Source organism: Dermacentor silvarum, chromosome 5 (assembly GCF_013339745.2).
Source record: "Dermacentor silvarum isolate Dsil-2018 chromosome 5, BIME_Dsil_1.4, whole genome shotgun sequence".
In the NCBI taxonomy this organism is placed as follows: domain Eukaryota; kingdom Metazoa; phylum Arthropoda; class Arachnida; order Ixodida; family Ixodidae; genus Dermacentor; species Dermacentor silvarum.
In genome coordinates, this window is record NC_051158.1 from 4,065,177 (window position 1) to 4,091,878 (window position 26,702).

At 47.1% G+C, this 26,702-nt stretch overlaps 1 protein-coding gene across 1 annotated transcript; it reads left to right on the forward strand.

Moving 5' to 3' along the window:
- Positions 1–24,660, forward strand: LOC119452711 (uncharacterized). Its single transcript, XM_049667136.1, has 5 exons — positions 1–199; positions 3,856–4,014; positions 18,955–19,118; positions 23,219–23,434; positions 24,301–24,660. The coding sequence occupies exons 1-5, from the start codon at positions 1–3 to the stop codon at positions 24,559–24,561; spliced, it is 999 nt and encodes a 332-aa protein (XP_049523093.1). The 3' UTR covers positions 24,562–24,660.
- Positions 24,661–26,702: the final 2,042 nt, after the last annotated feature.

Genomic DNA, 26,702 nt, shown 5'->3' on the forward strand with positions numbered 1-26,702 from the left:
ATGGTAGGGTTTGCTGTTATCGTGCTCCAGGTATCCTACATTGGCCGGCGCACAGTTAGAGCTCATGGACGACACCAGCAAGCGTGGCAGCAAGTCCAAGTCAAAGAAGAAGAAGCGTCACGGGTCCACCAGTTCGAAAGGATCATCCAGTTCAAGCGGGAAGCGGCCAGCAGCTCCTGCTTCCGGCAATGCTTCTGCGGTAAGTACCTGACACCTGTATTGCAAAAGGTGTGATATACGTACATATCTGCAAACAAACCAACGTAGTCAGCGCAATGAAGTATACTACCATTTCGGCACTTTCATTTTTCGTACTTTTCCTTTGGAACAGTAATTATTGCCAAGCAAGTATTGAAAATTTCGCCATGTGTATTAATGTTTCCTTCGGGCAAATCCGAAACATGTACAGTTTCTCAACTTCGTCTCATTACACTGAATTTTACAGCAGTGCCACCGCTATTTTGTATTGTCACACTTTTCAGTTAGTCTATAGGTTATTCCAGATGTAATGCACCGCAGCCCATAAAAGCGCACAAATACAAAACACATTACAAAAATAATTACGGAAGAATTCGCCTCACGATGGCAGTTGACGGTTTCGTTAGCACTCAATAAACATAGCGACACAGCGTATTGCCACCATCGAAACAAGTTTCGTATGAGGCAGTCCTTTTTGCGCTTCCCTAGGATCACTGGGCGCCATCTTGAACCGCCGCCGCGAAAGGCATGCATAGCCTCCGAAATGCGCGCGGCGCCGGCGCATGGCGAACGCTGAGAAACGCGTCATACGGCAACCGGGAATCTCTGAGGCGCTTATTTCTGGAGACATGCTGGTCCATCTGGTGGCGCTGCCGAGAATTCCGTGCGTGGCCTCCGAGACTGGCGCAGCGGTGTCTGCGAACGTTGAGAATTGTTCTCTCGCTTGCCGCACACTCAGTTGCACATACTCAGTGTACCATGTTGGCGAGAGGTTAATTGAACAGAGGCACATAGCCAGTGCAATCATGGCGTAACTCGCTAAAGCGTTAGCGTGAAAGGCGTTCATTGAAAAGTGGCACATACCCAGTGCATTTGTGCCGCAGCCTGGGAATGCGTCGGGCTGCTGTTCTTGAGGAACCCTTAATTGTCACGCGGGTCGGTTCCACTCAGCATCGGAGAAATTTAGGGGATCGTTTTCGTTATTGTGAAGCGGCAGATTCTCAGTGGCACATATATATAGTTACCCAAGTTGGCGTCAAAGACGCTCATTTAAAAAATGAAGGCAGCTTGCACTAGTGATGCAAGGCTGGAGAAACAGCGTAGCGGGAGGTCGACCAAGGTTTTTTGCGAAGTTTTCCTAAGTTTTGGCTATGTATTACTATGCTATATATGCCAAGATTTTACCGAGTTTTGCTATTTATTGCTATGTTATGCTCTTCGCGCAACACTTGCACGGCGATAATGCGCTGCTCAATGTCTCGAACCAAATTCAGAGTAGACAGGTTGACGTCAAACCACAGCTGATCGCAGACGCGGCAGCCGTGACCAAACTCGGCGTTCAAGAACTCTCGCTGAAATCGGCCGTTCGCGCCACCCATGGACTTCTAGGTTTGACGCTGGAAGTCACGCATGGCACGGCAGCCAGGATCACTTTCTCGGCGCTTGCGATCACTCAGACAAGAGCGTTCCCTGCAAAGGGCGAGGTACTCGGGATCTTCCGCTCTTCGCTGTCGCTTTGACGAAGATTCACCAGCGCGGTAATCCGAGTTTGATCGCAGCCGTTGCATTCGTTCACGAGCAACGGTGCTACGGGCTTACCGGCGAGCATCTTCTTCCTCGGGGGTTACGTACTTCTTCGGCCGACCCATGTTTTTAGACTGCACAAACGACGTGCTCGACGCAGATACACTAGGCAATGTGCCGCCGTCGCGGCGTCACGGAGCTTTATACGAAGGCCGCGAACGAAGCGGCCCGCAGTGACGTCATGGCTTTTTTTTTCTCCACCTACACGGCTGCGGAAGCCTGGCGATGTACGGGAAGCCGCGGTAGCCACCCTAGCCGCGGTGCAGCGTGGCGCGGCCGGGCGCAGACATGCCAGGTGGTTGCTAGGCGACGCATAGTGACGTCAGAGCTAGGCGCAGTGCGGCGCGGCTAGGAGAAGCGATGCGGTTTCGGAGCGGTGACGTCACGACACCGTTGCGAAGCTCCGCGAGGCCAGGCGCAGCTGTGCCAAGTGGTTGCTAGGCAACGCAGTGACGTCATAGCTCGGCGGAGTTTCTGCGAACGATTTTTGTAGCCGAACCTCGAGCTTAAACAGCGAAGCTGTTAAAACGGCACCCACCTACTGGCACATACGCAGTGACCCAAGTTGGCATCAGAGAGATTCGTTGGAGACCAGCACAGACCGAGTGGCACATACCCAGTACTCCAAGTCGGCGTCAAAGCGTTTCTTTGAATAGCGGTACCTACACGCTGCCGCGTCTACAGTGTCCATGTTAGTGAGACATAGGTACGATGAAAAGCGGCGCGTATGTCACACATTACCGTATACTCAATGACTCAGGTTGGTCCAATTGTTGATTTAGAATCCTGTTACCACAGTACAGCCTCCCGATGCGCTACCCATTTGGCCGCTTACCGCCCATTCACTGGGCAGTAAGTGACCCAAATGTGCAAAGTATTGAATGCACATTTCATCAAGCTCTGGTAAGGCGCGATCAAATGTTGTAGAATTTTTTTTATTAACTGAGAATCGCGTTTGGCATCAAATGTATCCTCTCTTTAGACATAGTAGGGTCCATCACTAATGCGTCGTGGTAACTCTTCTCGTTGTAGCAAGTGCAAATAGCGTTTACGTATTTAATTTTTGTTTGCACTTCCATTTTTTTTTATTTGCCGATTCCTTCATAGCTCATCTTTGAGTAAGCGTGGTCTACGCGCATACGACTAAAGTGGTTATTTTATAGACAATAATTGCTTTTACTTTATCCTTACTTTCTTGAAGCAGGCAATTGCGCCGAAGTGAAAAATTTAATTCAGCTGACCCACACACCTGCGCAACTTCAATTGTGTCGGACATCATATCTTTTGATGTCAGACTATATTTTCTTCTGTTTTATGCTGCATTCACTAACGCAATGTTAGAAGCTTTGCTTTCTTGAGCAAACGAACTGCGTTTCTGCAATCAGAGAAAGGCCAGACAATTTCAAGAAACAAACCGTGTATAAATACGGCATACACGACATTCCCGTTCTGCCTGTCAGCTAAATAACACCTTAATTAACCATGATTAAAGCAATCAGGAAGCCCATGGGCTCAATTCTTGTCAGCAACAGCCAAATAAAACGCAAAGACAATATAACCATGGGGAGAAGTTTTATAAAGTAAACTCTAAAATTACACAAGAGCAGCTTGGGACCGTCCTGAGACTTGAGACTACGCAAACATGAGACAGTCCTGCCTCCGCTGTCCCTGTTTCAAGCTTGCGCTATTGTTCCGATATAAAATTATTTTCAAACTGGAATTGAAAGTAGAAGACAATTTGCCACCAGTGAAATTCGAACCTTCAAGCCGTGCGATGCAATGCCCATTGAGCTACCATGGCGGCTTTTCACACATCCTCGTTGACGGGTGCAGATAAATTAAGCCATCGCCTGGGAGTGTTAACCAACGCCACTCAGGGTCATTGCGGTAGACGTAGAACATCCATTTCAGCCGTAGGCGTCACGTAGTACATGAACTTACGAGACACTGAACATTCTGGTCTTCCTCAAGACGTCAATGCCGTCAATTCCAAGGCGCTCGCTATTTAATGAGCGAGCAATACCTACGTGTGCTTTGTGCCTATGTCAGTTCTGTCTATTTTCAATGCTGCAGGCCACGTCGGGCTCCGAGTCGGCGGCGGGACCAGGTTCCCCTCCTGTGGTTCCCGCCCTTCTCATCCGGAAAGGGTCCGTGTCCTCGGCCTCCTCGAAGTCTTCCAAGGACCAGGAGCGCTCCAGCCGCGTCACACGCTACGTGCACGGCCAGCCCAAGGTGAGCCACCTGACCACGAACCCGTTCTTTACTAAGTCATCCGGTTACAACTTCCACAGCAATACCTCCTTAGCGTCAGATAAACAACGCCGCGCACATTACCTGCTCTTTCAGTACTAAAACAGAAGGTCTGTTCACTACGTCACTCACCTTGAGCTTTGTTTCACTGTCACGTGATGCCTTTGAATAAATTTGTTCGCAGCTGCTTTGCGCTGTGTCTGTACTAGAGTGGCAGGTTTCGCTTGCCTTTTTCGGGGAATTTCGTGGTCGTTGGTCTTCTTGCCGCATACTCAAGCCTCTGACAGGATGAGAGGCGTGTAGAGGGTGATGGAATGTGAAGAAGGCGCCGAGGAGTGGAGAGGACTGACAAGAGTAAAGTGTTTTAAACAGAGCTTCATTTGCTAACCACCCGCACACCCCATCCGACCACCATTCGTATTTCGCAAAGCTGCTGGCTTTGTCAGTAAGCAAGCTTTGTTCTCTACGGAATCGCTCAATGAAGCAAAAAGTGTTGCCTAAATTAAATTTCCAGACTGAAACAAGCCAGCATAAGTTCTTTTCTAAGCGCAGCTTTCTTTGCCTTCTGACACGGTGTATACGGCAAGCCTGCTCGGTCGGTTTCATAGTAAATTGTCGCGATACCGGAAGACAGTACAATAGCAACAATTTTAGTAAAAGTGACATTCGAGTGGGTGCTGCGGTTCACGTCATACGATGCGGAGAGCAATCGAACGAATGCGTGTGTCGCTGACCTATACATGTTACGCGGTGTCACATCTACAGGGGACTATAGGTGTATCGCCGAGATGTCTACATACTATCCATAGACAGATGATGGATGCATGGCGTTCCATGCTTTCTCGATTGTTGTCGCGCATTTTCCATAAATAGCCCATATCGAAGTGTGCTGACGCCACTTCAACATTCAGAACCAAGATATAAAATTTTGTAAGGAAATGCTGCCTACATGCGTATTTAACTATTACAGAGCTTTAGCTTGTACGCCATGTTCATACCATTTACGGATTCATGGATTATCCAAGTCGCGGATAGCAGTAGCAAAGCTGGTAGTGACATGTTGTGACGATTTTTCCGACTACAATGCATTCGAACGAATGTTTCTACCACTTAAGTGATATCGCCGAAGGAAAATTGCGAAAGTATGGCGCGTGAATAATTATGGTCATTTCATCCGCATGAAAGTCAAATATATAGCTCACTGCAGTATTAGTTGTGCGTGCTTTCTGGTTAGACACGGCGTCATCAATGTCACTACCAGCGTTGTCAGTGCCGTACACTTTTCCGGCAAATCGGCTTGCCACAAACGCTAATACGTTTGCGGACAAACTAAACCTCTCAGTTATAGAGACAAAAAGACAAGGTTTATATAGAAATGAAGAGGGCTCTTCACGAAATCTAGTCTACGGAATAGGCCTAATCAATTTTCCTGGTTAAGGTTGTTGCAACACGATTTTTCCTACAGATCAAAATAAGAAATTGTTTTAGCATGGAAGAGAGCTCTTTAGGAAATCTAGTCTACGGAATAGGCCTAATCAATTTTCCTAGTGAAGTTGGTTGTAACACAATTTTTCCATACAGATCGAAATAAGAAATTGTTTCTGCAATTTGCACACTGGACCCAACGTGAGGCATGAGGCAGCCACGCTGTTTGAGTGTGGGCAGATTGTAGAACCCATTTCTTAAATACGTGGCTGATACTGACATATTCGCATGCGGACCTACAGTTGCATAACTGCAACGCAATCGCCTTTACGTGTCCGTAAGTGTGATTTGTTTATTGCGCGATGCTGTTAACACAAAGGCCAAAAACAAACAAAACCGGCTCACGTGTGCACACATGCGCGTTCGTTTTATTTTTGTCATGCGCATGAACACCATAGCGCAGTAAACAGAACGACGTCCGATGCCAACAAGCCCCCAGTCAAAGCGTTGTTCAACGTAAGCACGAGGACGCCTGTATTATGTCGCAGCTTAACGCAACACGGCGACATGCATTTCGGCCGCAGGTCCCACCACCGCTGGACATCTTCTCCAGAGAACATTCGTCCATGGCATCCCCAATAATGTCGCCTTCACCGGGGCCCAACGCGGCGCCAAGTTCAACGCAGGCACAGGCGCAGGCCGGAGCGGCTCAGCCAGGCCCAGCACAGGATTTGGCCCAAGATTGTCCGCCGCAGGGCGACACACACCAACCTCGAGAATAGCCGCCACCTCCTGAAGCGTGTGCACACTACCTCGATGTTGTCTGCATAGATGACTGCCCCTACCGCAGTATCTCATGTCCTTTTTTTTTTTCCATTCCGAACACTATCCATCTTACACATGGGCCACCGGTCCTACGCATCTCCCAAATGTCTCAGGGTGTTAATATCTCGCATCTTTCTGGCATTTTCGGAAGTAAATACAATGCTGGCAAGCCTGAGTCAACTTTGTGGCACGTGAGAGTGTTGCCATTTGCTTCAGCGTTCGTTCTTCCTTACAACAAGCTACTATTACAGAGAGTAAGCACGTTGCTTTTCCGCTGGGATAGGCAACATACAGAATTATTCCTGCTGACAACCTTAAATTTTACTGAACACTCTTCTTGGGCATTTTCGCAATCCCAATGTCTTTATCCATGTCAGTAGTCGCGAAGAAGGAACTACCGGAAATGTACATACAGAAGCCAGGTCCCGTAGTTACAATCAGAACTGGTCCTGCTTGAAAAACGTTTCAGCGGACTCCTCGAATTCCAATCTTCTCAGCGATGACTCAACTCTTGAAACTGGGAATGTACATACTTTCTTTGCGTCTTGGAAGGTCCCACATCACTCTCCCCTGTCTTGTGCGTTTCGAAAATCTATTCTCGATCGATTATCTTCCGAAAATAAAACGGCCCGACCGCATTATTTAGTCATTGCAAAACCTCTATATCTCAAAGCGTAAATCCTTCAACCCTCTAACTCTGAGTGCATCCAGTGCTTCTTTCAGGTATGCAGAATTATCGAACGTGGCTGGTGATTGCAAGACTTCAATTTGGAAGTTTATTCACCCTAATACAACCTGAGGACGTACACCTGTGGGCACGAAACAGCAAATAAATGTTCACAAGCAGACATCTAAGCATTTGTACCTTTTCTTTGACACTTAAAGATTCGCCTCGTTTTATGTTATGCACAGCTTAGTAAGTTTTTACGAGAGTTTTATGGACGAAGGACCTGGTTATTTTTTTTTTAAGACCGCTGTACAAAAGTACCGTAAACATACGGAAGTAGCCTCTAGGGTTTTAGGAAAACAAACTCTGCTATAGCATATGCGTGGTTACCAGTGACTAATTAAATGAATTCGCTCGTTTCGCTGGGCCTTACCGGAGTTAAATATTGTTAAAAACAGCCCCTTGGTAGACATCATGATGATGATCATCAGCAGCAGCATATATTTATGTCCACTGCAGGACGAACGCCTCTCCCTGCGATCTCCAATTACCCCTGTCTTGCGCTAGCTGATTCCAACTTGCGCCTGCGAATTTCCTAACTTCACCACCCCACCTAGTTTTCTGCCGTCCTCGACTGCACTTCCTTTCTCTTGGTATCCACTCTGTAACCCTAATGGTCCACCGGCTATACATCCGACGCATTACATGGCCTGCCCAGCTACACTTTTTCCGCTTAATGTCAACTAGAATATCGGTTATCCCCGTTTGTTCTCTGATCCACACCGCTCCCTTCCGGTCGCTTAACGGACTTTTGTACGGTGGTCTTTAAAAAAAGAAGCTGGTCCTTCCTCCGTAAAACTCTCGTAAAAACATACTAAGCTGCAGATAACATAAAACGAGGCGAATATTTAAGTTTTAAAGACAAAATACAAATGCTTAGTTGTTTGCTTGTCAACATCACATTGCAATAAATATAGCAAATCATGGACGCCACTGAAAAAGAAACACATCTGTCTACCAAAGCACTTTAAGCTCATTAGAAAAGAAGCTCATTTCACTTGCTGTTAATACCCAAGAAACCTTGTTTACTTACACTAGCTTTTCAATGTGAGAAACTCCTTGCACTGTAGCTGGGAGTGCCCGCATACGAGTGTTTGAAAATGATTTTTTGTTTTCCAAGCAACCGGATAACTTCTCATCAAGTTCCTATCTTTCCTAATTTTTACAAGTTTCATTTTTATATCCCGTCCTGGTTAAGCACTGCAGTCGAACACTGTTACAACACGCTTATTCTCTAAAGGTTGGTATATCAGGCCAATCAATATACCCAAACTCTCCTATACCAAACTATCACGAACTTTTCTGATATGTCTGTTATATAAGTATTTGTTATCTCTGGTGGAGAAAAGAAGCAAGGAAAGAATTCGTTAATTTTAAACAAAAGTACACGTCGTTGCCAGTAATCTTGTCTGCGCGTTGACCTATTTCTCTGTATTGCTAATAATAGCATTATCAATGCGCGGTATGGCACGGGCCTGTTCCAGTTAGCTTTCCTTAATGGCAATATTGGGTTGGCATTGGACGCCCTGATTTCGAAATATCCAAAATCAGGATCGGTATGACGTAGTTATTTTACGAGAGCTGCGGTCAGTGTTTCTATCTGTTTGTCATATAATTATCTTTATCCGAGTTCGTTGTGTTTAGGTTCCACTGTATTTATATAACGTGAACGTCCACATGTCTTTGGCGACATAACGAAGCATTCACATGCACGTCAACGTTTTTTTCTGAAGCAAACTGTAACAAAGCAGGAACGTATTCACGCCAATGGAAACGGTACTGGCTGTAATTCGTTAATGCATGTCGTCGCCTTTTGTCCCATCATGGAGCAGCTGGTTTGGAGACACCGCTGATTTGAACGCTTTACATTCACCTTATTTCCGCGATTTTTGTTAACGTTACGCTTGGGACACCATAGCAACCTATGCTGTAGATATCGAATAGTACCGACTTGAAGCACTGCCTGTTATTGCACACGCTGATATAACGCTCCGAATTATAATTTTTAGGAAAATGACGGTGTTTAGAACGCATTGCTTGCATCTTAAAGCACTCCAATTAGGATTCGTGCTGCAAAATTTATGACCATGTGCTAAGTGTGTTTAAGAAAATCGTTCTAACATAGACATCGATGCATGTGGCGCGTTCACTTCTTCCATCCTTTTCATCAGCGGCGATTTTTCAAATGCATGAGTGTTTCCAAGTACTCTTCACGTGAAATTTTCGATTTCGTTTTCTTGCCTGAAATATTTCTGAAAGTTTTGCCATGGAATCCACATATGTGGTCTCTGAGAATACCAATAAAGCTCGATTATTCCTCCTGCTGCTTAGTTCTTTAATGACACTAAAGATGCAAAAAATGTGTTACAACGAAATTATTGGAAGACAACATTGTCACCTGTAGGGGATAAGTCGATTTCAAGTAGCCGCTCCTTTCTCCACCCCTTAGCTTTCACCGCTTGTTCCCGCAGTCACAGTTCGCTCGAGCTGAATCTTCTGCAGAAACCTCAAGTTGACGTCATGCATTTTTTTTTCTAATTGTGACTGAGCGAAAAATCCACATAGTTTATTTCCATCTTTATCGACAACCAACTTCTCCATTCCAGTTTGGCATATAATCCACAGCCGCATATCATAACCATCGCCTTGTGCCTCCTTTGTACTAATTAAGGCTTGCGTTGGGGCTAGCTGTAATATCATACTTGTACTTATCATACTTGCAGCGCTGCTTTATAAGTACAAGTATCCTTTCTACTAGCTCTACATTCGTTCCCATCTCTGGTGCTGTGACTTTTTCACCTCCTGGCTTGAATAACTGCGTTCAGGGTAGCGGGATGCCGGTACTGCACCCCGATAAGCTGAAAGAGCCAGAATCATAGGCTTCCTCCTGCTCACAAAACAGATTAAGATTCTCTGTTTAATATGATCTTACTCCAACCTTCAACTTGCACAAGTAGGCCACCCATTTGGGATGGTGAGATGGAACAGGCGCCATTCGTGTTTCAGACACAACCAAATACGCCTGCCAGCAAGAAGCACAGAACTTTCTGAGCAGGGGTTTTAATTTCACGTAATGCTAGAAAACTTGGTTTAAAGATATGCGGATTCAACGCTCATGCTGAAATCTTAGTAAAGCGGGTAATTAATTGCTTTACAACTAACGGCGATACGTACAATTTTTATTGCCTTTCATTTTATCCAACATCTAATCTTATGCAATGTTTAGGTTTCTCCACCAAAGAGATAATTTTATTATGACACATTTTTTTGTTTAAGCACTCCATCGTTCACAAATTATAATGCAATGCAAACTGGAGCTGCGACGTTTAAGTGCACTTACTGTTTTGTGTTGCATTTCAAGTTCGCCGGTTGCATGCGCAACATCGCATGAATCCTCTCTGTATACAACGCAAATGCAAAAAAAGCATGTCCCTAAATACGTGCAGGATGTATGTAAATAGATACGTATTAAGTGTAAGTGTACCTACATGTCAGACGTCAATAGAAGCCAAAGCGTAGATCAGGCTGCAGGGCCTCTAATTATTGCTCTTCCTTCTGTATAACAAATACACTGAACAACAAGAAACTGGCAGTTATTGGGAGGACGTCTTCTCAGATCCGCTCGACACTTGGCCAATACCTCTGAGTCCGTACGTGTCACTGCCTTCAAAGTTATCATCGCCATCATTTATCCCGAGAAAATGTTCATAAAACATGCGAGTACCACCCCTACTAGTCCATTCAAATACAGGTCCAGGCTGAATGAAAATTAAATTCTGGGGCTTTACGTGCGAAAACTACAATATGATTATGAGGCAAGCAGTAGTGGAAGGACTCCGGCTTAATTTTGACCACCTGGCATTCTTTAACCTGCACCCAGTGTACGGTACACAGGTGTTCTTCCATTTCGCTCCCATCGAAATGCAGCGCCGCGGCCGGGATACGATTCGGCCACCTCTGGTTTAGCCACGCAGCACCAGAGCCAGTACACCACCACGACGAGTCAACAAGTCCAGGTGTGGATCCCTTTAAAATGAATATTATTTCGCTTTCGGTTCAAAATTACTTCGGAAATAGTCAAGTTCCTTGCGAGTGCAAATGCCCCACGCTCCACATTTGTATATAAAAAGGAAGCAATAATTGTCTTGCATAAACGAATTTAAGTGCATAGCAAAGACACAAATCTGAAGTGAACTTATGCCCAATGCAGTTGTAAACAGTGAAACTGCAAGGGAGCATTGTTATGACAGGGCAAAGTGTTAACCAGGGTGCTTGCACTGCAGGGATCATCATTCGCCTAGTCTAATCATTCCGCCTAGTCGGAAAACGCCACGTGTGATTACGGCAGCTGAAAAAAAAACTTCGAGGACGCTTAAGCTTCGCCTTTAAGAGTGGAACGCGATAGCGTTATCGGGCTCCGTTCGCATCACATTTTTAGTTATGAGTAGGCTCCACTGCAACACACAACGTGGGAAAGCCAGCTTACAAATACGAAGCTTACACTGATCACCTTAAGTTCGACTTCACTTTTAAACACAAATGCATTGCTGGGGAGACATTTTTACAGGAGCAATTTAAGCCGTCTTATATGAAAATGCGAACGCCCTAGGACCTTTTTTTATTATTTTATTAATTGTTTGCTGTTCCCTGAGACGCGCGCGTGTACAAAATGTTGCCGAGAACCAAACTACAGCCAAACACCATCAGAATTGGAGGACGCTTCAGCTTCGCCTTTAAGAGTGGAACGCGACAGCATTGAAAGATCCCTGGCTGCTTATCAGGCTTTTTTTTTCGTAAATTCAAATTACAGTCCGACGCTATCACGCCCGTAGGTTGTGGTTGAGTCGTACTTTACGATTTTTCTGACGATTTTACGTTGAGAAATTCAATTTCTGTTCACTAACGCCTTGCGTGACGCGGAGGGCCTGTGTGGTCGGGGTGGTTCGGGATGATGTGGTTCGGCATGAGTATTTCCGCCGTACGACGATGCTTAACCCCGACGCCGCAGCCGACGCCGGATTTTCCGCGCCACGGGGCCCAAGCTGTCGTGTTAAAAGAAGAAGGCGAGCTACGGCCGCGCGACCACATCGCGTGAGTTTGACTGCTGTCTGCTGTGTTGATTCAATAGATAGGGCCCAGCAGTGGCGCAAGAACGGTCTCTCGAGGCTTCGCTCGTATACTCGGTCCGAATTCTAGCGAGACCAGGATCGGAGAGTGTCATCAAGGGACCACGATCCAACAAGACGTTTGGACAATCAGAAGACCCTGGATCCCTCGTCTCGCTGTGTTTGCCCCCATTCGGCGTTCAAGCATCGCGTCTCCTAGTACTCGCTCGCAGCTGCACCATGACGGGGTTGTTCGGCGACACAATAGCCATGGCGCTGGTGGCCATCGGCTCCGTACTCCTGGCGCTCCTCATTTGGCTGTTGATGCGCAAGTACAACCGTGAGCACCCCAGGAACGTCGAGCCATCGAGGATAGCCACGCCAGGCACCAGGACTCCAGAGACGACGGCAACCATATTGGGCCCGTGTAACAAACGGAACGAGTACCCTAGCATCACTGGCGTCGGTGTCACCAAGCAGGCATCCGAGGAACTGGACAAGAAGTCGAAGGAAACACCCGCAGTGAGTTCATAGCACCCTCTGGAGATGCATGTTGCAGACTCATACTACTTTCGGGCTAGCAAACTCCCGTGAAATGTTGAATATATAGCAATGCACAGTCAACGGTAAATTTTTACGGCCCACAGAATTTGAAAAATCGATGAATTCCCTGAATACGTTGTGACCGCATAATCAGTGAAACTCCCCAAAACGACGTCCAGGCCGTAAATTCTAATACCAAACTATGTTAATATTTTAACGGTGTGCATCTCTACAAAAATGCGTAATTTGCGAAGGTAAAACAATTAATCATTGTATTAGTGTAAATGTACACGTTGGTAGCCATATAACGATAAGGAACAATTCAAACACCCCAAAAAAGTATCAACTCCACCTTTCATCGAGGGTGTCGATATGGGCTTGTTTGTCGCTCATTGTAGAATGGCATCTGGATTGTGCAGCAAAACACGGATACAAGAAGAAAGGACCCACGTAGACAAGCGCTTGACTCCGTCTATTGTTTCTTCTTGTGTCTGTTTTGCTGTGCTATCCAGATACCATTCCATGTTTCAATTTGAGAAAGAGTGTGCCGGCTTCAACTTTTTTAATGCGTAAAGCATTCTTTGGTGAGTAACCCAGCCCCATCACGTGAAACGTTTAACGGGATGTTCTCAAAAATGCGTAATTTGCGAAGTTAAAACATTTATTCATTAGTGTAAATGTAGGTATTGGTAGCCATATAACGATAAGGACCAATTCAAACACCCCAAAAATTACATAAAGAGAATACCCATAAGATACATAAGGCTCCATAGAAAATGCACAGGGAAGATTAAGTAGGAGTGGGCCAACTAATAAAATTGGGCTTGGGTGAACTTGAAATTTGAAGGTTGGTCAACTGAAACGTCGGGGTGGGCCAACTTTATTTAGGGGTGGGCCATTGAAATTTAGGGTTAGTCCAACTAAAATGTGGGGTTGGCCCAACTTAAGATATTGGGGCGGGCCAACTTTAAATTGCTGGGTGGGGGTGGACAAACTGAAATTTCGGGTTGGTCCAACTGAAAGCTTGAGGCGGGCCATCTTGAAATTTGCAAGTGTGCCTACTTGAAATTTCCACGTGGGACAACTTAACTTTTCGGGTGGGTTAACTTGAAATTTGGTGGTGGGGGTGGCCCAAGTGGAGTATGTGGGTGGACCAACTTGAAATTCGGGGTTGGCACAACTAAATTGTGGGGTTGTACCAACTTGAAATTTGGGTGTGTATCTACTTAAATTGTCGGGTGTGCCACCTTTAAATAAGGGTGTGGGCGAACTTAGAGTTTCAGGGTGGCGCATTGTCCTGTTTGACCACTGCTGAACATCCTTCAAGTTATGAACTCCTCGCAAGCAAGCGAGCGCGTTGAGATGCCTGGCGCGTTTTCATTAGGCCTTACCGAGGCCTAGCTCGAACGCAGGCGAGAGCTTGGGCACTCTCTCTCACATAATTTGCTACAGCGGCAGCTGTAGCTGTAGCAAATGAGGTGAGGGGAGAGCAGCTATAGACCTTTTCACAAACCGACGTTTGAGCAGCGCCATTGGCAGACACGGGCGACGTCTAGCGTCAGAATATGTTATGCCGCCATTTTGGGCTGTGAGCCTTGCGAGAGCAGGCCGGCCGCACTTCGGTTGCTGTGATCTTCGCCGCGCATTTCGATTGTTTTCTTCCGCTTCGCTTGTCTTGTGCCGCTTGACTTGTTACATGTTTCACGTGCTCGCGTGAGCGCTCAGTGTAGTGTGCCATGGCAAGCAGCAAGCCCAGCCAGTGGATGTGGTGTTTCGTCGTCGGTAGCGGTGGCAGCCGCGTCTGCTTCGTCGAGACCTGGCGTGCTAATCAGCAGTATATTTCATTGTTATGGCTGAGCATATGTGACCGTATCGTCCATTGAATTTTATCACCATTACGTTTCGCGGTTGAGGGTTGCCTCATTTAGCGAAAGCAGACGCGTACGTAGCTGTCGGGCAATGCTTAGAACCAGGCGCCGGCGGCTCGACGACGCGTAGTAGTGGTTGGTAGATATGCGGTGGTAACTCCATACGCTTCCGACGCAACTTAACAGCTCAATCATGCAAAATTTATTGGATCTGGTGCGGTGCAGGCTGCTTAAAACCAAATGCCAAAGCATAAGCGTGGTGATCGAGCAACGAGGTACCTGCAGCGAACCGACGCGCGACAGTGATCACAGATGCCAGCGCAACTGATACAGCCCAGGTGCTAGATTTTTATTTTTAGTATTTAGTATTTATTTATTTATACATACTGTCAATCCCAATAGGGATTATAACAGGACTTGTTTTAAATATATTTGTTTACCTATTTTTTACGTTTGTTTACATGGAATGGCTTTTCTTTCTAATTTCTGAATTTGGAACAAGCTTCGCTCACGGTGAACCTTAACGTCGATCGTGCACGAAGTTTGTATTGAAGATATCGCGTACGGCAAGAACTGTGCGTGTGCGCTATCTCTGAAGCGAAATAAGACACTAATAATGCAGCGTTAGGGCCATCTCTGCTCTTTCTCTTGTTTCCCTTACACCGTCTCACTGTGCTATGTTCATAATAAAGTAATGTCGAGTCTTAACAATTGTCGAATAAATATATATGCCTATACCGTTTTTACGTTCTTACTTGCGCGGGCTCACATAGCGCGTTTCTACGCCACGCACAGTTAGCGCATTACGGTTCCCGAACTCTAGCACTGGCGCTAGGCCGCGCTGATGAGGTTGACACGTTAGTTTTGGCATTCTCTTGCTGCCCAAGCACATAGACAACGCTCAAAGATGGGTTAGCTCGATGCAGCACCACACTGTTGAAGTTAATTACCTTTATTGGCAGGGCCGCGCAGGGTGCGTGTGAACGCAGAGACAATGTTTTGGTGGACACGGGGTCTGCATACATCTTCCATAGGACATGATTTTTCCAGATCGTTGCGAAGTGTATTTACCGACTAGTTCTCTCGCAGAGTGTTCCAATTTGTCTTATACCGGTGTCACAAGGCCACTTTTGATAGCGATCGAAACCGATCTGGATCGGAGAGTTCGACTGCGATTGGCTCCCTTCCGCAGATTGAGCAAAGAAGCCAATCGCGACCAAAAATTGGACCCATATCGGGCTCATCACGATCAAAATTTCGCCGTGTGACCTCCGTATTAAGCGCTGGAATGAAGTCGTGTTTGAATTAATAACAAATGTAGTCTCTGCCACTGAATACGAGAAAATATTGCATCGAAGAGCTCACAATTCTCGCAACCTATTGGGAAATGTGCCGAAAAGAGTTTACCAAAATGCGTTATTTTGCTGATGTGTGCATTGGTTCACATTAGACTGAAATGCCAAGTCCTCAGGTGATGCAGGAAACCGGCGAAGGGTGAAATACCATATCGCGGCAGTGGTCTCGCGGAGTGCTGTGTTGTGGACACACTTAGTCCCTAAAATCGTTATTTTCCGCTGGTTGTTTGTGCACCCATAAACTGCACAGTGCTTGCCTGTAGCCTTTTGATGAGTGCATATGTCATTATTTACGAGCGTAAGTCATTCGTGACAAAAATAAACGGAAACATCGAGGGAAAGCTACCACTCCGCAAGGCAAGCGCAAGGCAAGCTCGCAGTCCAGACCGAACAGGCAACACTGACACATACTCTCCACGCCAGACCGTGGGAAGCGCCCTCGTCAAAACGTCTATAGCCGTCAAAGCGCGCTCGGGCCCGGAGTTCCGGCTCAATTGGTACCATCTCTTTGAAGGGGCCTGATGCGACGAGAAAATCTGAGAATTGCCTACTAAAGCCTAAGCATTCCTTGCCATAGGAGAGGCCATGGGCAGACGCACATAAGCTAGGAAAAGCAAGTAAACAACAGTAAGCAAAATAGAAGTCACAGCCGAGCCAAACAATGCTTACGCATTAGTAGACAACTCGCACAATTTCTGTAGCTTTTTTGTAACACCACGGGCTCATAACTGTTGCAGTTGGAGGTGCATCTATCATAAGAGGTAGCGCACAGTTGTTTGTGAGCATAGGGACGCACTTAAGCTAAGATGCATGATACTGCAAAGTATAAAATTAAGCAGCGCATTCCTTGGCTAGGTGCTGACGTGCGGCATAGTAATGTTCCGCACGGCCGACTGACCAGCAAAAAATATGCGTTTATTCGCCCGTTTTCTTCCAGTTAGCTTCAATTCGCTCGCACGTCGTGTATCATCTCTATGCTTTAGGTATACTTCACGTCATACTATCCTCTATAATGCACCTTATTCACTATTTATAGTCATTGTGGACCATGCGCTGCGATTATGATCATAGATCGTGGTTTGTATTGTGCCGAACGAGGACATAGGCAATCAAGTACACGATTTATGTAGCGAACCTTGATCGTTTCGCACTACCAGGTTTCTCTGCGTGAAAAATCGGCGTCAACCGAGAAACCAACGGACAACCCAACGGGCAAGACAACCGACAAGAAACAGGACAAGCAAGCGGACAAACCCGAAGACAAGACAGTGGCAGACAAGGAAGGGGCCGAAGCAGAGGCACAAGGTCACGGTAGCAAAAATCGCGAGGGATCACCTGGTATCCCGGAATCCTTGGAACAAAACAAGGAAAAGCAGCCCAAAGGCGAGCCGCTCAAGAAGAAGTCCAAGAAGCCTGACCAGCTTCCACCCCCGATACCCGACTCCGGTAGTATTTTTTTTTCTGGTTAGCTCAAAATTTGCAGCGCATTGTGCGTCTTCGATTGTTTTTCATTTTAGCTTTCATGTTACCTTGAGCTCCTTGTATCGACTAATATGGTCATTGAGAGTCCCACAGTATCTACGATTCATATCTATTCATTTATTTACTAACTTATTCATTGACTGAATAATTGACCTCAAGCCTCCCTTTTCTAATCAAAGCGGACAGGGATATTTAAATGCGTCTTGCAAGGCAATATTTCATGATTAAATTTTAGCTGCAGGCTGCCGTTGCCTGATCCGTGAGCATTATCCACTCCCAAAGACTAAGTAATCTATTTATATACACAAAGCGTGTCGCTCATATGCCAGTAAACGTTTACACTTCCGGGCCTAAACCTGTAGAAGGCATTTCTCCAAGAAAACGCATGCTCAATATCACCATTTCTGTGCAATACAGCCAATGCTAACTTTCCTATCCAGCCAATCAGTAACGATTTCCGGCTGTGCGTGCCGGCTCCGAGAAGGACTCGCCCAATGTACGCTCCCAATCCTTCCGTGACGCTTCGCTGGTACGCCATTGATCTTCTCAGCTTTCGCTGCCCTGCACCAAATTGATAAGAGGCAGTAATATATATTTAGGGACTATAATAGTCGGCAAGGGCGTGTAAGTTCATACAATCATCACTACATTCAATATCATGCACCCACAAGCCGAGTGTGCATGAACCCGTATAAACCACGCAGAACGACCTGACGTCGCCCTCGGTTCCTAAATAGTTCAGTGAAATACGCCGGGTGAATCTCTTTCCTCAACGAAAAAAAAAAGTGGCGAAGTAGCGGAAAATGCGCAAAAAGTGCGTCAGCATTGCGCCGCATGTCTTCGAGGTCCCTGATCCATGATTTAGACGGCGTTCACCACACGGCAAAACGTTGTCCAGGAGCTCACTCGACACAAATTCCGGCCTCTTCGAGGAGTGCAAGTGCTACTGACAGTAGTCCGGAGCAGACCGCCGTCAGTTGCGCCATACATACATACATGCATACATACACTACATACATACATACATACTACATACATACATACATACATACATACATACATACATACATACTACATACATACATACATACATACATACATACATACTACATACATACATACATACATATACATACATACATACATAAACATACATACATACCACACACACACACACACACACACACACACACACACACACCCACACACACACACACACACACACACACACACACACACACACACACACACACACACACACACACACACACACACACACACACACACACACACACACATACTACATACATACATACACTACATACACACATACACACACACACACACACACATACATACACTACATACAACATACACACACACACACACACACACACACATACATACATACATACATACCCGCTCTTTTAAGTTTACCCATCCAAGCTTTACCTCTACCGCGTGACCGACATCCCTTACGTTACATACACTTTTTTGCACTTTGACACTTCCAATGCTAGCGCGTCATTAACGATACATGTGCGGTTACCAAAGACAATGACAATCTTGGGTCTGGCATGCTCCTGGCGCAGGTTCCTCAAAGCACAAGAGCAAGCAGCCTAAGCGATCTAAACCAGGTGGGGCGCAGCCGGACACTGCCATTGCGACCAGGGGCGCAGGCGCAGTTGCACCGACAGCGCCACCTGAAGGTGTCACGCAAGAGCCCACCAGCGATACGACGTCGCCAGCATCACCGGTAAGGAGTCACAACGAGGAAGGCTTTAATTCGCCCGTGCTGGTTAACCAATTCTAACGCGCAGCGGCGGATGTAGCGACAACCTCGTGTTCCTCATGCCACCCCTGCCTCAACAGCACAGCAACGAAACTTTACCAAAAGATTTATGGCCAGTGGCAACGTAAAGATGCAGCGGCAAATATAATGATGCCGCACTCGAAAGACACGCATAACTTCGATATTCAAAACATTCCCTTATTTTCTTGACGTCTAAGCCAACAGCATTCTGTATCGACGGCTCTCGGGAAATACGTTCTGTAGACCGGAGGCGCAAAGGGAAGGTGCTGTGCGTTTTTATTAATTGGTCGATTCATTCATTCATTCGTTCATTGATGCATTCAATATTCGATCATGGAATACATAAAGAATTTACGTAGTAATAGTAGGATTGTAGAAGAGAAAGAGATGGGGACCCTGTCACCCCCACTGTCTCTCTGCCGTGCGTGTACTTGAACATCCCCGGTCGAAGATGGGTAACAAGTGTATTCTGTCAATAAAGGGCGGGGAAATGGGATGCGGAGGAAGTAAGTATGAAAAACAGGAGGGCTTGGAAAAAAACGAGGTTTCTGCTGAAGGTCCAGGTTGTCACTGAGACAGGTGATTTCTGCACGCCCATCCTGTTTTGTATCGTACGTATTGCCTCCTCAATAGTGCTTAAAGCAAACATTGAATGTTCACTGATAGATGACCCTTTGAGCGAGATGATAATATATATATATATATATATATATATATATATATATATATATAGTAAAGGAACAGAGACACACAGACAGCACGCGTTCCTGGGCCAGCTGTTTTATTATCTGCTTCGTCCTTCTCCTCCTCCTCGTTCGCCCCCTAGTGCTCGGTGTCCGAGCGCCCGAGCCCAAGTGCATCTCTTCATCTTTATACTCGGCCACGCCACAAGTTTCCGGCATGGCTTGCAAACCGCGAGTTAACATGGAGGTAGTCCGAGCGACTCTTTGTCTTCATGATATACCTTACACTTGCCCACGCTGCGGCTTGCCATGCTGTGACTTTACACGCTGCCGAAGATGGTTCCGGCGGCTGTCAGGGCGCGCGGGTGGTGAGAAGCATGGTCGACAAGAGTGGGAAATCGTCATTGAGCCATCCAGTGCATGCACTACCAGCTTCTCTGGCGGCCGGCACTGAGTGCTGTGCTCTGGTCGCTAGTCTCAGAGACGATTAGCCCGTCGCTCTTGAAAAAATAAGGCAGGAAGTTCTTGACGCCAAACCACAGTTTGTAGCACTGAACCCGGATGGTCCCATTGATCTCGTTCGGTAGCAATGGATCGGTGTGGTCTACGACGCGGCTTCTTCAATGAGGTGGTGAGCATCCGTGCTCGTATGGGACGCAACTTGCGCTTTTTCAGAATTGCCACTGACGGAACAAGGCTCCTCAAGGTGCTCGAACCGGGAGATCTTGTACGGACGCCGAGTGCTACCCTGCCTTCCTGGTCAATGTTCATGCCCTCTGCAAGAGATAACTGGCCCTCGATCTGCATTGCGGAATGCACACTATATGAAGATCTGGGCCGCATGGGAAGGTCATTAATGATGATGACCTTGGATGCGCTCCGGTCTTCAGTAATGGTGATCCCAGCCATGTTGGTCTGCCTGGCTCCCGTCAGCGAGACCTCGCTAGGCGAGGCATGAATGTCTCCGCATTCGGCCCATGACTGTTGTGAAGTCCGGAGGTGTGGGTCCGACCGGTCCAGAAGTGCGCCGTTCTTAGGATCACCGGTGCTCGATGCCACGTTGTGTGCAGTTGAGCTGTCCAAGTTTGAGGCCGGGATACTAGGTGGATCTAGCGGAAGCGGGATAGTAGTGGAAGCACTGGTGTGCCCGGCATTTCCCACTAATTTGCATGGAGCCGACGGCGTCACCCGGTGAGACAGCGCCTTGATGTGCACATCCGACGGCGAGCTTGGAGGCCGCGTCATCGACTGCTGTGGATGGCAAGTGGTCTTGGCCTGATGTGTGATGTCAGTGACCGACACAGAGTTAGAGACCAGTAGAGGCAACTGCATGCTTCGCGGAGAGTCTGAGGCGGACCTCTCTGTCACGGCGTTGCTGGTCATTACTGCCGCGTCAAGGTGGTGCTCCTCAGGAGCTCCGGTCGCAGAGCAGTCCTTACCGGGCTCGTCGCAGGCATACGTGACTGGTCCGAAAGCAGCGATCAGAGTTGCACTCCATTCAGACCAGGACCGCTGCCGGATGCCTTCGTACTTTTCCCATGCCTTGGCGGCACCACAAAGGCGTTTTGCTGCAATCAGCCATCTTGTGTGTTCAGGCCAGGCATGACGATCAACCACGGTATTGATAGTTTCAAGCCAAAGGACGACGTCGTCTTGAAAGCCGCGGAACGCTAGGATTTCCATGAAAGCCGGCTGCAGGGAAGCGTGGACGGCGCTTCCAGGCAGGCCGCAACCGCTGACGGATGCGAAGGTGGTCGTCATGCCCTGGAGCTGTTGTGCCAGCTTGGCGATGGCGTGGACGAGGGCATCGGTAGATCCCTGTCCTAGAGCCGCCGAGGCGGCTTGGACGCCGTCCCTGGGCGGTGCAGTGAGTGCTTTAAATGGTGGTAGGGTGACGGGCTCCATACCTGAAGAAGCGTGAACGGCGTTCTTGGGAAGGAGAGACCCGGCACGCCGAAGAACCGTGCGAGGTACACTTAAGGCGGCAACGCCTTAAGGCAGGTTCATTGTAGACTGCGCCATTGTAAAGGAACAGAGACGCACAGACAGCACGCGTTCCTGGGCCAGCTGTTCTATCTGCATCGTCCTTCTCCTCTCCTCTTTCGCCCCCTAGCGCTCGGTGTACGAGCGCCCGAGCCCAAGTGCATCTCTTCATCTTTACAATATATATAAAGAAAGGTCAATAACAGAGATACTTATGACTGGAGGAGCTGCACAATATCTCCACAAATTAAACCTACCGCGATGAATAGAGCAAATCACTTGCTTGGAATCACACGTTACACCAGTGATCTAGCAATTTATGTAACGCTAGGCACTACACTTTCTTCCTTGAGCCTGAGCGTCACGCGGGGGGTGGACGACAGTCTAGAAAACGCTGCTACCACATCGGTATGAAGGGGAAAGTATCAGCTATCGAGGAAGCATCGACAATTTCCAGTCACAAATAAGACATTGTACATGATGGAGCCTATTACCATGTTTTCACTGGAAGCTAGCAACGTGTTTTCACTAGTGCCGTCACTGAATTTCCCATAATACTAGCCACACGGAATTTGGATGCCGCCGCTATGAAAGTTCACTGAACGGCGGCGTGGAAACACGGGCGTGTCGGCGCATAGAAGGTTTGGGTTCCTTCGTGAATGGCTTGACGTAATAAAGCATTCCTTAGAGTGACCCTCTACGGCAACTAAATTTTTTTTTGTCAATGATGCACCTTGAATTAGTGCGTGCTCACACGTAACGAGTAAAGGAAGCAACTGAAATATGACGATTCAAACTGGTGGGGAAAGTGTCCAGACATACTCTCGGAGAGATGCGAAGACAAACACTTCACAGCATTTTCCTGTACGCAAAAACACGGTGGCGGCACTTTACCTAAGTAACTTGTAGTCTATAACATACTTTGCGTAATTTCCATGCTCAGGTGCTTATTTAACGTGTGATTCCCCTGCTAATGGAAGCACTGCTAAGGAAACCTGGATTTATAATACATAAATGGTTCATGATTGATTTATGGGTGTCAACGTCCCAAACCGAATCTGGGGCTATGTGACACCGCAGAGAATGACTCTGGAATAACTTTAACCACTTAGGGTTCTCTACACGCCACACATCACTCTAAACGCAGATATATATTTTTAATATAGCGGCAATCCAAATGCGGTCGGGCCGTCGCCGGGATTGAACCCGCGATCTCGATCTCAGCAACATAACGTCACAGAAATTGAGCTACCGCAACAAACCATATCAAATACTTTCGCAGCTGATTTACAAGTGGGTGATAATGCATGAAGCAATGTCCTCTGAAGGACACTCTCTTGGGATTTAAGGATAACACACACTCCGACGTTCTCACAGCAGAAGCCAAGCCAGGCGGAAGCATCAGCACCGCAAGCCTCCCAGCTGGGTGCCAAGAGCCACACAGTGGCAATTGTAGACCGCGACCCGACCTCTGACACCCACGATCTCGATGATTCGACTCTCCAGAAGCTGCGGAAGGAAGTATTGATGCGTCGCGCCTCGCACGCGTCTATGCACTCGACGCGATTGCGGCCAGTGGTTGAATCGCCCAAGGTGAGTGACGGAACTATTGCATAAAGCAGCGCATTCTTAACGTACCTTCGGCGTCGTACCGCCTCGCGTCAGCATGTTCGTTTTACATAGGTTGCATGATAACCGTGCTGTATAATCCTGGCCGAAATGTGTGAAATACGTTTCGCATGGTTGTCGATAAAAGCACAGATCATTACACTACGCAATCCATCCACAATAACAGCATGACTTGTGCAAGTCGAGTTGAAAAAGCCGTAGGAAACGCGCTCCGTGTGGGTACAACTTGAGTGTCATGAGAGTTCTCGTGCAAAGCCTTTATATCCTTCTCTCATCCCTGTACCTCGCTCGAGAGTGCCAGCTTTATTACTCAAACTGGAACCAGAAACCATAACAAAAGAAATCTCCGCTCCGATTTCAAGCCGTATGAACACTTTTAAGAAATCCTGGCCCTCCAACGATATTTTACATCCATATGGCACACATTTCCTTAGTCTATCAATCTGCAGGCGCATCAAACAGGCGCAACTAGAATATCGGCAATCCCCGTTTGCTATCTCATCTACGCTGCTGTCAGTGTATCTCATTTTTCGTTCAGTAGCTATTTGCGCGGCCCTTAACTTTTTCTCGAGCTTCGGTTTACCTCAATGTTTATTGGCAATATGCTCGCAGCGTTATTGCAGTTATTTTTCACCTTTTTTTTTCTTTTTCCAATGATCAGGGTACCCTGCGAATAATTGAACTAGATAAATGTATTCCTGCGCAGACTGTAGAGTCTGACAGGCGATCGTGAATTCTGGTTACCTTGAAAGGCTATTGAACATTTCATTTGTCTTCTGCATGTTAATGTTCCTATATAGATATGTAGCCCAAGCACTTCGTCTGCGCAGGTGCCGGCCGAACTCGACATCTTTTCGGAAGAGCACTCGGCCGCAAGCATCGCCCGGGCAACCACGGTGCGAGAGAAGCAATACCACTCCGGGCACAAGCAAACACGCAAGCGCAAGTCATCGTCTTCGAGGCCGGCCTCGACCGTACCCGTTGACGTGGCGTTCGCGGGTTCCAAGTCCGAATGCACTGTCGCCCCCTGCGGGACTTGTATCGCCGCCAGACACAAGCTCCGGCACGGTACCTGCTTCACAGGCGCCTGACGGGCCCGCATCGGGCCACGAGGATATTCGCCAGGCTCTCTTCTATGGTCGAGCTTGCTACGTGCCTCCGCACTCTGGGTTGCCTGCGCCAAGTGTCGCCAAGGCACGCAACGCAAGAATAACGCATCTATTGAGCCTTAAAAGCACAGATAGGTGGCGTCCAAATGGCACCAACGGCCTTCCTTGGCGCTATATGGTGCTCACAATCGACTCTCTGGTTGGCCCAAAACGCGAAGATGGCGTAATTTGGCAGCACGGCCGAATGATTCAATTGTGCAATACAGTACTCCGCCCATTCCCACTCATAGGGCGAACTAGTCGCACCTAGGACGTGTTTCGATTCCGGCCAGCATTGATTGAAGCAAGTCTGAGGGTTAATGTAACTGCTTGCAGGCGAAGAATCGGAGCGCATTTAAAGCGTGGGAGTGATATCATCGTGCATTCTGATACAAGTTGGCAACACATAACCTCCAAGCTCATCTTTTTAACCCTGCCTGTCGTATGTGAATCTTAGAATACTGCTATTCACTCGGCTACATTAATTTAAAATAGAAAGTAGGCTGCATTGCGTGCCTTTTTTTTTTCATTTCCTTTGCGCCACCATTGTTCATGCAGTACCTTACGAGTTAGCAGCGCAGATTCACTTACTATTCGTGCACTGTCCATAAAACGCAAGGCTTCTGGTGGGGTAAAATGTCCCCGTTTATCGCTAAATGAATACTGCGACAGTATACGAGAACATTGTCAATGGTTTTCTACGCCGTTTGCACACGCTATGCATGAATATGCATAGTGTGAATGTGCGGCTGAGTGCAACTTCACGTCGACAGCAAAAGAAATGAGAAAGGCAACTGTATTTTTAACACGTTGCGTGTGTGAATTTAAGAAAAAAACATACAGCTTTGCGCACTTTATGCAAATAAGAAACTGGGATTACGACCTTCTGAGCCCAAGCGCACCTCCCACTAACCTTTCAAAATGGCTTCTATGTTGGTTACTCGATCGCCATCTTCTTGGAAAGCAAACTTTCTTGGATCGTCTTGACGTTATGCTGTCTTCACAAAATTTCAGACTTCGTTAGAGTGGAAACTATATATAGAATAGTCGGTGTCCGTTATGCTGTCAATATGGCCGCATTCGGCGGGTATTTAAACTCACATAGTGTACAAGCAGTAGAAACCAAAAGCTCCAGCGCGAGCTGTTGCTTGGAGTGCCGATGTACAGAATGTAACGAAGCTGTGCAAAGGCGTTCCGTTTTTACCATGAGCTTTCCATCTCTGTAACATACTGACGCAGTACGACAACGGGGCTTCGGATGGCTTGCGAAATACATCAACGTCCTGTTGTATGCACAACGTGGGACGCAACACGTCTTAGAGGCGATGATTATGACACAAAGTGTTTGCCAGGGCTTGCCAACCAAGAAGCAGGATATTTTTTTTTGTCGGATCTGAAGTGAATGGCAATGGAATTTCGTTCACTGCATCAGGTTTTTGTCGGCTGAAATATTCTTAACAATGAGCTTAGGAATATGCTTAGGCGAGTGAGGTGGCTCGTGCCGTGTCTACGTTTTAACATCTGACTAATAGAGCATGTAGAAGATTCAAAGAGAACATTCATTTCATTTCTTAATCAAGACTATTCTGGTTTCTATGACTTGGACACAGTGAGGATACCTTGCAGTATTTCTTCATGTAGCCAGGCCTCAGGGCGTAGGGCTTTCCAGGCTCTCGCGTGAATGCGTCCGAACATTTCGTAATTATGGGCCAGCTTTACCGCTTAACTGCTTATTGAATAAATGTAGCCGGGAGTGGAATTATTGTACTGGTTGGTCGATTTTACAGTTACATCGAGATGCGGCTAAGCACACAGCACAGACACACAGACAGTGCTCTTTCTAGGCCGTCAGTTTGTTCCATCGGTGCGCTGTTTATTTCTCGAAGCCCTCAAAGCCCACTGACTTAAAATTTTGCCACCACAATTCAATTCGCACAGGCGCCGAGCGATCTCGACAACTTCTCGGAGGAACACGCTTCGGCGAGTGTCATCGAAACCACTTCACAGCTGCAGAAGTCAAAGCAGGGCGGCAAGCACAAGCACAAGCGCAAACATAAGCAGGCCGCTTCGACGTCGTGCCCGCA